Raw genomic sequence first — 12,209 nt, 5'->3', positions numbered from 1 at the left:
CCGATTCTCCATGCAAACTGCTCCACCAGCATGACAAAGCAGGAAGAGGCAGGGAAGGAGTGCAAGACCAAGCAGCCAGCAGTGGGGCAAGGAGTGCTTGCGCTACCTGCCACAGCAACTCTCAGCAGCCATAGCCTCATCCCAGAACAAGGCCAGGGCTCTCTGGAGACCTCCCTTGGTCCTCTGTCAGGAAGTAGCTCAGCTACTTCAGCTGCCTTTGAGAAGATGCCACCCCATTGCCTCCCAAAGCCTATGTGAACCACACACATTGGTCATTTTGTTTCCTGGCCAAAGCTTGCCCATAAAGTTTCAGGAACACTACAGGAACTGCAGCCCAGCTGCTTCCGAGTGCTACTGAGCACTTACGCTGCATTTTATAGTGCTGTATAGCATTTTACAAGCATTAAATAATCAACAACTCTTCCAGGTAGTTAAGTTTAATTATCTCATTTTACAGATTCTGAACCAGACCCAGAGAGGTTAAGAGATTTGCCCAAGGCCAAAAAAACAATTGATGTCCAATCCAAGACAGTAAATCAGCAGCCGCTGTATGTAACTTCTCCCTGAGCCTTTCAGAAGACAGGATTTCCCCTCACTGCCTGCTGCAATACAAGCTTTTCCTGAAAGCAGAAAAGGCAAAAGCCCACCCCTCCCTGCCCACCAGTGCAAAGGGTTGGTTGAACTGCTTTCTGCCACCAGCTCTCCTGTACCTTTCAGTCAAGCACAGTCAAAAAGATGCAGATCATTACTCTCCACCTACAGCAGCAACAGTGAGTGCAGATCACACAGTGGTCAGATCAGCAGCAGATACAGCAACTCCTGCTAGGAAATAACAAAGGCTGGCTGGAGGAGAGTTAGTTTTAAGGAGCTTCACCTTCAGAGCACTGGGTGAAAGTTCTCCCCATAACTCTGTCAGCTGTTGGAGATTCCTCCACAAACATTTTGTGAGCATCTCCAGACTGAATTTGAAGGCTGGCCTGAGGTCAACTGTTCTTCTTAATTCTCTTCCCTAAAGTTACAGAACATTTCCAGCTCATCCGAATGAAGGAAGGATGATACATCCAAGTACCATCCTAACAGCAATGGCAACATATGACCATATTAGACCAGCCTGCCTCCTTAAAGTCAGTTCTGTGTACCAGTGTGTACTTCAGACTGCTAGGCTTCAGCAGGTTGCATCTAAGAGTGGTGCTCTGGAAACAAGCAAACAAGCAATAGCCCTTCCCTTCTTGCCTTGCATCAGTTATCCATTTTCATCCAGTCTTTGCACAAGTGCATGTTATTGCTTGCTAAACAAACACCACTGCTCCTGAAAGATAAATGCATACATGGCTGCTTCTCAAAGAAAAACATGTAAATATAGGATACTTCACAGGCGACTGAGTTGTAAGTTAAATTTATACCTTGTTTTCTCTCCTGCTTTGGACCCACTATGCAGGAAGGCTGCCAAAATGGGTCTTAAAGATTGGGTCTGGTCTCACAGCCTTAACCTTGCAAACACATAAGTTGCTGAATAGTCCCTTTGACCAGAGCATGGTCATGACTTTGTTGCTGCTTGACGTATGGTATTTTGCTAAAATACAGCCCACAAACATGTGAAAAAATACAACAAATTGCTAAAGGATGAAAAAAAAAAATCTGAAACTGTAAGATAGTTTGTATACTTCAAAATAAATTGCAGCTAAATACTTTCAAATGTAACAGCATTTTGGATGAAGTAAGACCATTCATAAATATGAAAAGTGGTACTGATTCTGTGGGCTCATGTCTCAATACATCTATAGGTTGTAAATGTATATGAATAAATCTAATAAATTAATCTACCTGATTAATAACAAGTTCTATAAACATGGCAATGTTTACCAAATCCCTAAGCATGAACACTTTCACACATCAAATTTAACAAAAACTTTTCTGTGAAATAGAAAATGCTAGAATTTATTTATTTGTAACAGACGTTAAATGCGGCAACCTTTGTAGTTTGTCTTAGAAGATCTCACATGCTTACACACAGACACAGAGCCCTTTTTCCAAGTGAATAATTAAGGAATTACTTGATGTCTTAAACTTAGGTAACCTGTTTAGAACAGGAGAAACTTTGAATCCCAGATATTTTGCTTGGTTAATGGAGATGCAACATAACTCTTCCACTTCAAGCAACCTTCCAACTACTGCACTGCACCTCACCCTGACCAGTCTGCCTAACTACTCGAGTGCATTCCACCATTTGACAGTTACCCTGTCACCTCTTTGTTTAAATGACAGAAAACCTGAATTTGCCTTTTCAATACCAGTAACCTGTATTTCCCTACACATACTACAACCAGCATGCCACCTTGTCCCTCTGCTTCTAGACTAAGCCCTCTAAATGTCTATCGACACTTACATTCTACTGAATCTCTTCAAATACATGACCACCCCCCTGTAAAGTAGACCCAAAAAAACACTGAAGTATACAGTCAAAAAGGTGGTGGTAAGTGGTAAGTCAAAGCAAAGCAGCTTTGGTAGAAGAACCTCAAAAGGAGGCAACAGCCCAAGGTATCCAAGGCCATGCACAGGCGTCACCCACTATGGAAGGGTCTGGACCTCATTTCTGCAAATACAAATTCCAGAAAAACAGCCCTTTTTCTGCAAGGCACCCCTAGCAGTGTGTGTCAGATTTGCAGTCACATTTGGTATGCCAAACTGCAAGTTTCAAACATAGCTCAGGTAGATCAAGCTGGAAAAGGAGACACTCCAGTCAGACCTGTTGTACTTGCCATTATTGAAGAGTTATTTCCCTGGAGAGAGACAAACTTCTTGCAGAAGGATGAGCAGAAGGATGAGCTATCAAGCAGCCAACCTGAAAACACAGAAGAGAGGTCTGCCTGTGACCATTATGTCCCATGGCACAATACGACAGCACAGAAAAACTTGTGCGACTTTGTGGGTGCTGGCTTTTTCCCTACCAAGTTAGACGAAGCTTGGAAACATTTTCTGTCTGACAGTATTAATCCTCATCCCTAGCCTGATGAAAATTATACCTACAATATTAAAGTTTTATTTTCTTCAAGTATCAAATCCCATAACCATTAAAATATTTTCCAGCTCCCTGCTCAGCTCATCCCAGCCTACTCACTTTTTGCTGTCCTTGCTCACTTTCAATCTACCTGGAACAGCCCCTACAGGACTGAATATACTGGCAGCAGGGAGCTAAAAAAACATCATCAAACGTTATTTTGGGTCTGTAGCAGAGAGAGAGAAAAGGAGAGAAGCAACAGGAAAGAAACACCTGCTCTGTTTCATTATGGCTCTCAGCTTCTAGTAAGAAGAGATTTCAGAAGGTAAATAGGCCAAATCATGGTTCTGAAAGCCACATCCAGAAGATGATAGAGACAAAGATATTTAAACACCTTAAAACTTAGGACTTAGAATAATCACAGCACAATTAATTTGGTTTTATTAAGTATTTTCCAGCATTTATCTCATCATCATGGGACAGGTGAAAAAGCACAGAGTCATGCAGAAGAATACTGCATCCTGGGACAGCCGCAGTAGCATCTAGGTGGACAACCTAAGTGGATCCAAATCTGGGTAAACACCAGGAAGCAAAGGGTCAGGTACAGCTTATGCCTTACCCTTCCTGAAACATTAGGCTCCTACCTGTCAGTGACTAATAATGAGGTAGGCAAAAACATCTTCAGGTTCCAAGCTTCTAAACTTGGAAACTTCTCCCATTTTATCTTAGGACAAGACCAAGGCTTTCATCCAAAGCGAACTCACAGTGCAGGCATCCATGGCAGCCCTCAAGGACGTGGCAAAGCAGAGTTAAACCCAATCTCCTATGTAAGTAGTCCCATCACTAGATTACTGTGAAGTCTTGCTCACTTTCCATCCAAAAAATCTAGTCTGGACAAAAGAAGCTTTCCTGAACATGCTGTCTTGAGAAAATCTCATCCTTCTTGACCAGGTTTTGACTCATCTACATTTTCTGACAGGGGAAAAAAAAAAAAAAAAGTTTGTTTGTTTGTTTGTTTGTTTTTGTGTGTGTGTGTTTTGTTTTTGTTTTTTTTTTTTTTTTTTTAAATAGAGGATTCCCCATCCAGCTCTTAAGCTCCTGTGTGCCACCACACACTGTCACAGCTCAGACATATCTGAAGCTAGAGCACAGCCTCCTGCATCTGTACAGGAAAAGGGACAGTAAATAACTGACCAGCACGCCAATAAGGCACTGAAATTAAGGACTGAAATGACTGCACCTGCTACTAATGGAAGGTTGGCTTAGTAAGTGCCACTGTTTTTCACAGTGGTATCAACTTGATGTCACTTGTTGATGGACCTTTACGGTGAGATCTAGCATCATCTACCCGGTGTAGGATATCATTTGGCTTACTCGGTGTGCGTGCCGTGACACGTCTCAGAAAGCATGCACTGTCCCTGCAGATGTACAGCACAGCGCTGCCGCACAGGCCCTCTCGCAGAGCACAGAGGCTGTGGGCAACATCCCCTCCATCTCCTGCCCTTCGGTTCAAACCACACTTCAGTGGACGTGATGCATGCAAGTCAAACCGCCTACTTCAGTCTTTTGGTGCCTCTGAGAAAAAAGATGGGAAGAGAATACGCATTGAAGCAATGTTTTCTTAAAACATGAGAGAAACCAAGTCAAAGAAAGCTGAAACACAAGCTTCAAAACAAGCATGTTTTCAGAAAAAAATCCCTTAGAGACAGATGACAGACATAAATAAGCAGAGACAGGTAGATTAGGTGGTTCACAACATGAATTTCACAACCACCAACACTTACACACTTTACAGTCATAGCAATTTATGAGTCCCCACACAGCTGTTCTCGCAACAAGTGATTTCAGCTGAGTTCAAGCTCAGCTCACAAGCCTTTGAGCATGGGTTTCCTTGCTGTTGGGTTTGGGGGGTGATTTTTGCAGTTTCTTACACTCAAGCTTCTTCAGCAAGTTCATTTTCCTAAGCTTTCTTGGTAATTAGCCCTAATCAGTATTCAAGTGCTGATTTGTAAGGCTATCTGCTGACTTAAAGGAAGGGAACACCTCAGTAATAGCCCCAGTGTTTCCCTCTGCCTTCAGAAACAGCAGCGATAAGGACAGAGACTCCAGCCATCTCAAAGGAGAGGGAGCCACAAAGAGCCCTTCTGATCACTGCTGGCATCTGGCCTTCCCCTCATTAGCACATTAAAGCTGCTCTGTCCATCCCATAAGAGCCACTCTGTCCATTCCCCCAGCTTCCTCTATGGAGCCATTTACAGCGCTGCTCTTTTGAAACCCCCCTGGTTCAAGAGGCAGTAACCCCTTCCCAAAGCCTGCGGTACAGCCAGTGTCAAAAATTCCCACTTACCAACAGGCACCCAGTAAGTAGAGGCCTTCTGAATGCCGGAGGTAGACAGATGAAACCCACATATTTAGCCTCGCCAAGCCGAACGTCCTAGGAAAAGTCTCTTCCCAATCAACATGTTGGCTTTTGATTTTAGATGACAGTGCACTCACCGTATTCGATCCCCGCACTTCAAACAATTCCCATTTCAGACCGGGACTGACAAGGCTTACATCTCGCAAGGTACAAATTCCCAGGAACAAAAGAAAGGTGGGGGGAACAGAGCTGTGGGATGTTAATTCCGAAACCTGGTATGAAACCATGCTCAGACACTTTGAAACTGTACTTGAACAGACTCCCAGCACCTGTTACAGCAGCAACATGAAAGCGTTATCTCATCTTCATTCCTAAATCAAAGCGTTTTAAGTGTGCTATGGCATGCCAATAAGCGTGCGTTCACTGCAAGAAGTTGGTTGGAGGGGGTGAGGAAAAGCATCTTTTCCTCCCATCATACAGATATTTCCCTTATGCACCCAAATTTTTAGGATCATTGCTAATCCACAGAGGTCTACTGCTTTCAAAATGGTGATTACAAATAAACTAATGATAAAAGGAAACACTGGACACTTTTTATGGCTTGAATTTTATGCTGCTCTGCTCTGAAAGGGTGCTTTCCAAAGGCAGATATGACTTCCCACTCCCCCCACCATTAACTGGTACAAGAACGCCAACCTACTTGCTTTATCTACGCTCTGAACTCATTTTCTTTGGCTTACTTTGAAATGGTATAAATATTTTTACCTAAAAGGAGAGCTACAGCTGTTTGAGTTGGGCTCAGATTCATTCTTCTACAGCTACCGTTATTCTGGGTAGACTTTGAGAAGTTATTTGTACTTTATAAAAGCAAAAGTCTCCAAGGAAGCCAATCCTTTTGTTTTGAAGAAGAAAGCAAAGTAACTGAAGGTTATGAATACTCACTCTTTCTGGGATTCCAGAAATGATATATTTGATCTTTGACTTGCTTTTCATTAAGGAAAAAATGCCATAAATTATTTGGTTTGTTTGCCTCTCTGATCAGTCAACTGAAAGATGTTACTGCTTTAGGGCAATGAAATATGTTGCCTCAATTTCATTTTTTTTTTAGTACATAAACTCCCTCTATCAGATTTACTATGTGGTTATGCATTATTAGAAGGAAAAAAATCACTGGGTTATAGCTTTTGAAACTCGCAATGTAATTTAAACAGCTCTCATCTCTGAAGAGTTAGTAGCCTTACACGCAGTTCAAGTTCAAAGTTAGTCAGCTAGTGGACCAAATTCTTCCTCAGCTCCCTTACAAGGAATGAATTGGGCCCATAATATATTAAAAAGGCAAAATTTTACTCAAACTGTACCTGAACAGCTGGGCTTTCTGATGAGAACAATCAAATGATGTCTAAATTGCTTTTATTCATTGCATTTTCTTCATTTTGGCAATAAAATCAATCATTGCCTAGCTTAATGGATTGTATTTATTAACAGCACTATTTTTTCTTCCTTCTTTAAAGAAAGGTAGTGGTAATTAGACCTACAGTGGTTTTATGGCCAAGGCTGAAATTTACCTGATAAAGCAAGTAAGTGGGCAGAGAAGTAGTGGGAAACTAACACCGCTCCAGGGAAAGCTTCCACCATTCATGAGAGCAGAGAGCATAGCCGCAAAGCTATTGAAAGGACGGCATGGGACTGAGTGCCTGAAATTACACTTACTCCCTTTCCTGATAGCAAGTTGACTACGTCTCTAATATTCTGATATGATTTTTAGGAAACTTTTGAAAACTGTGAAGGACCTTTTACAAATAGCAAGAAAAAAGTACACAAAGAAACCCTTGCAACAACAAGATAAGCCACGACTAGATTTTATCACTATTCCTCACAAATGTACTAGAAGACAGAGGCAGGCAAGCCCAGGAAAATGTACATGCTATCCAGCTTTCTAGAAAAGTCCTCAGCAGGGGAAACACCACAATAACGGGGACATTAGACGTGACTTTGGAGACCTGAGTTCATCGACTTGGCTGTAGTATTTTCTGTTTCCCAGAGCAATCCTATTTACTTAGGTTCAATAACTTTGACATAGTGTCTACAGGTAGCCACTCATTTTTCTTGCAAGAACTTCATTTTCACTCCTTGTCCTGGTGTGTAGGACTACAGTGCCCACGTATGAGCAGCTAACCCATTTTTTGGCTTACTTTTATATAAATAATTTGCAAGGATCCCCCAAGAAGACCATTTAGCAACCTGTTCTTCTCCCCAAGATTCAGCTATGTTTATGCTCCATCCAATTCCTCTCCGGTGATAACCTGTTTTTTCAACATGAGATTGGCTTGTAAATTAGTTCAAAGGGCTTCTGGAACCACGGGGAATGTTTTTCTGGGGGGAGGAGAAGGGTGATTCTCCTTCGCCCTGCAGGTCACACAAGGAAGGGAGACAAGCCATCACTCAGTGCTGGAACATGGGCAGACAGAACAAGCTGAGATCCACCACCAGCGCTCTCCAAAATGCACAAGTGCCAGAGAGGTGGCATGGAGAGTCACCGAGCTCTAACCAGGATGGTTTTCACCTTTTGCCTTGCTTCCTGCTAGAGGCGGGAGGCAATGTGGAGCAGGTGAGTCACCACTTATGGAGTGGTCTTCTACAAGCAGAGTTGCTGGAGTCCAATTCTGGCTGGGGGTAAGCAAACATGCACTCAAGCAGCCACCATTAAGTCATTCCCTCACCTGCTATGTACCAGGGCAGGGTCAGCCAGGGACAGCCACTGAGCAAATGCCACAAAATAGGTATAGGGCAGGGCCCTGCAGCTGGGCTTCATGGACCATAGGTGTGAGTCATGGGTCCAAGGACATATTTTCAGTATGTAATCACCACGTTTCCCCTTAATGCAATGGCCATTCAGTCATCCTCTCAGACTTCAAGGATAACAGCTTGCTCAGAATACAGCAGGTCCTTTTTACTGTTACCGTCAGCTCAGAACTGATATCCAAACTATTCCAGTAAATCCCACAGCTTCGTTGGCATCTCCAGCCCTCTTTGATTCTGACTCTTCCCTTTTGTGTTTTCCTTTGTTTTTCTTCCATGGCCAACTTTTCAGAGTGCAGCATTTGCTCTGATCACCGAATTATGTCTTTGAAGCCAACCAGCTCTGCTTTCAGTGCATTACTTCTCTCTCAAACACCTCTGAGGGGTTCCTCCAGGTTTTGGAATCCACTGAGTGAACAGGGAGGAGAGGTTGGGAGGTGAAGCTAAAATAAGTTTCCATAGCTTGTAAAGCAATTTTAAGAGAAGCCTTGGCAGGCAGTTCAGGAATCACCCAGTGCCTGGGTGACTGAACTGCTACTACATATAGTGAGAGAGAAATGATGCTCAGTTCCTGCCAGTGTCTGCCCCATTCTCCTGCTATTTCCTCTCTGACCGTACCAGTTGCAAACAGGTTTCCAGCAACCCCAGCTGTTGTCAACCTGTTATTTCATCTGTCTTTCTGTCTTAGGAACCTCCACTTTGGCAAAAAACAGAAGTACATTAGCTCAGCTGAATGAGTCTACCAGTAACCTTTCACAAACAGGTCTCAATCAAATGGTGCACACTAAGTAAAGGCAGCACAGAGAGAGTGCTATGCTTCTCCAGTAGAGAAACACTAATTGCAGAAGCCAATACTTGGGCTCCCATCTAGAAACATAAAATCATAAAATGGTTTAGGTTGGAAGGGACCTTAAAGACCATCCAGTCCCACCCCCCTGCCATGGGCAGGGACACCTCCCACCAGACCAGGTTGCCCAAAGCCCCATCCAGCCTGGCCTTGAACACCTCCAGGGATGGGGCATCCACAGCTTCTCTGGGCAGCCTGTGCGAGTGCCTCGCCACTCTCCAAGTAAAGCATTTCCTCCTTACATTTAATCTAAATCTCCCCTCTTTCAGTTTCAAGCCATTACCCCTTGTCCTGTGACTACATGCCCTGCTAAACTTCTTTGTGTATATTGCACACATATTTCTTCCTTTCCCCTTTCACATTTACATGGTATTGTCTTCATAGAAGATGAAAACATGAACACGGTGTCAGGTTTCCTTTCACTGTACCAACAAAACTACTGTGTGAAAGCCACGATACTACCCAGAGCAGAGTCCTTAGTCCCTATGTAAATTTGAAGGAAACCTTACTTGGGCAAAACTTCCCTTGATACAGACATGGGGATGGGCTAAGGATTCTCTGAAACAAAGAAAAGTTTGCCTTAATTCTCCACAATAACAAGTCTTCTACCTCCATAAATCATGTAAATTTGGCAAAAATTGTCACTGTTTCAGGTTTGAGGTAGGGAAGAAAACATGCTGGTAAAAATGTGGCTGGGCAGCAGCCACTTTGCACTGGGGTGCTCCTTGGCGTGATGGGAGGTCTGGATTGTGAACAGGAACAGAGATTCGAACTTTAGTCACCAGAGCCAATTTCTGCCCTTTTCTCCTTCCACTAAACTCTAGACATCATCATTTTAATCACATATAAATAATAACAAATATTGATTTGACTCTTGGTATATGGCCAAGAGTTATATGTAAGTATAGGCACAATAATTCCTTGAACTCCTTGCTTTAATCCAGCTCTCCGAAGTCATGAGGAGTGCAGCTGCTGGGATGGCTCCCCAGGGATCGCTGTGACTGCCCCTGGACAGGGCTACCTCTTGCTTCTCTATTGGATCCCCTCTCCTCATCTTCATGCATCTCCTGCTGCCCTTGTCTTACTTCAGGACTGCCAGACACCCCAGGTATGACTGAGTGGAAGGAGAATGGGATTCTGCAAGGACTGCCAGCATGGCACAGGCATTTGGGTTGAGGAACGGAGGGGATTTTACTACACCGGGAGTTGCAAACGCACACATTTGAGAAAATGTGTAACTGTTTGCCTGAGCTGAAGCAGTTCCTAGTTGTTTCAACTATTTTTCAGTCCTTCGCATGCTCAGTTAACAAAGGATAAAGATTTCCTCCCCTACCGATGCTTCTGAGATCTTCCTAGAGTGGTAACAGGTAATTAATTGCATATAATAGCAACGGTCTGCCAGCAATCAAACGAATACCTTCAGGTATTTGGAACAGAGATAGAAACCACAATAGTTTCCTAATGTTTTAAAACCTGGAAGAGTCAAGGAGCTTCGTTTTCAAAGCTAGTACACCCAGGTGGAAGAGCAGACGCTTTTTCTGAGTAGCTCCTCCGTATCGCATGTCTCCAAAACTAGAGAGGCTGCAAAGATGTCGACACCGGCGCGCACCATCCCGCCGGTGCTCACCGGTGAAAGTCACCGGGCAAAAGCGGTGCCTTCGGCCGGAGCTCGGAGCGGCTGCGGCTGGCTTTTCGGGCAGGAGCTCGGAGGCTCCTTCTGGACAAGCGCAACCGGTTAGGCTCTGGATAGCTCTGGACAGGGGCAAAACCCCCAGCCCTGGCCAAACGCCGCGCAGAAGGACCAACCCGCAGAGCGGCGAGCACAAAGCCCAGCGGCACCCCAGGCTCCCTGCGTGTCGGTGCGGCCGGGGCACCCCCGGGGCCAGCAGCCCCCCGCCCCACGGCACCTCCACAGCCGGGACCAGCGGCGGGGGCTCCCCGCTCCTGCCCGCGGCAGGCTGGTGGGAAGCCAGGCAACAAAAGCACCGGCCGGGGAGGCTCGGGGAGGCTGGGCTGGCAGCGGGGCTCGCCCCGCAACTTGCGGGCGACCTCCCCGGGCTGATGCTGCGGGGCTCGCCGGCCCCCTCGCCTCACCTGTTCAGCACTTTCCTGATCCTCTGGCGCACGCTGGAGGAGGAGGAGGCGGAGACGCCGCCCCTGCCGCCGCCTCCCCCGTCGGCCGGCAGGTTCTCGATGGTGGCCACGACATGGTTGGGCTGCGGCGGGGGGCGCGGCGGCGGCGGCGGCTGCGGCGGCGGCGGGTGGCGGTGGTGGCGGTGGCGCTCCGGGGACAGCATCGCGGCGGGGCTGCGCCTCAGCGGCCGGCGGGGCGCATCCCGGCGGCACCGGGGAGGGAGGAGACGGGGATGGAGGAGAGCGGGGAGGGAGGCGAGGAGAGGAGGAGAGAGGAGAGGAGGGAAGGAGGGAGGGAGGGAGGGCGCTGCTGCCGCCGCCGGTGGCTCCGGACCCTCGCCCGCTCCTCCCTCACTGGGCTGCCATGCAGCGAGGGGCGGGCTGCCGCCGCCAGCCAGTGCCGCGCACGGGCTACCAAGTGGCGGCACTTGGCGACCCTCCTCCTCCTCCTCCTGCTGCTGCTGCTGCTGCTGCTGCTGCTCCTGCCCACACCCCCGGCTCCGTCTCGCCCCCTTTGTTCCCCGCCCGCCGCGGCGGAGCCCCCGGGGCCGTGGGTGGCGGCGCCCGCCCCTGCGCTGCGCCACCGGGGCCGCCAGGGGGCGACGGCGACAGCGCCGCCACCCCCGGTACCTGCGGCGCCCAGCGCCGGGGGGCAGCGGCGGGCGGGACCCCGCGGGCCCGGCCCCTGTCTGTAGGAGCATCTCCTTTTGCCAATGTCAGCTTTTAATATTTCGGTTTCCTCCGGGCACCTCGGCAGCCCCGGTGTAACAGGTCCGCAGGGGAGGCCCGCCGGAGCGAGGTGCGGTACCAGAGGGACGCTTCTGAAGATGGGGATGGCTCGCTCCAAATCCTCCAAAGTTGGTTCTCCAGGCAGAAAGCCGTCGGTGCACGCCGAACCTCGGCGTAATCAGATTAGGCTACTGAGATTCTCCTCTCTCCTATCCCCCCTTGCATGTTTCCATAAGGTTGGCGCTGCCTGACTGCCTCTGGAAGGCACGGAGCCCCCAAAACCTGGCCGTCTCCGCCAGCCCAAGCACCCGTGAGATGCCACAAGCTGCAGCCTCGGCTGCCCT

At 47.2% G+C, this 12,209-nt stretch overlaps 1 protein-coding gene across 1 annotated transcript in view; it reads right to left on the bottom strand.

Moving 5' to 3' along the window:
* Positions 1 to 11,352, bottom strand: part of SLC35F1 (solute carrier family 35 member F1) — a gene marked incomplete at its 3' end in the record, with an annotated part of 242,705 nt that extends 231,353 nt beyond the window's left edge. The window contains exon 1 of the mRNA XM_082755784.1: positions 11,098 to 11,352. Coding sequence (XP_082611910.1) covers positions 11,098 to 11,300 — 203 coding nt within the window. The 5' untranslated portion in view covers positions 11,301 to 11,352. The remainder of the gene's footprint in view (positions 1 to 11,097) is intronic.
* Positions 11,353 to 12,209: the final 857 nt, after the last annotated feature.

This window comes from Aythya marila (genome assembly GCF_965140915.1).
Source record: "Aythya marila genome assembly, chromosome: 3".
NCBI classification, from domain to species: Eukaryota; Metazoa; Chordata; class Aves; order Anseriformes; family Anatidae; genus Aythya; species Aythya marila.
The sequence above is the reverse complement of the archived record's forward strand: the minus strand, read 5'-3'. Positions and strand labels throughout refer to the sequence as shown.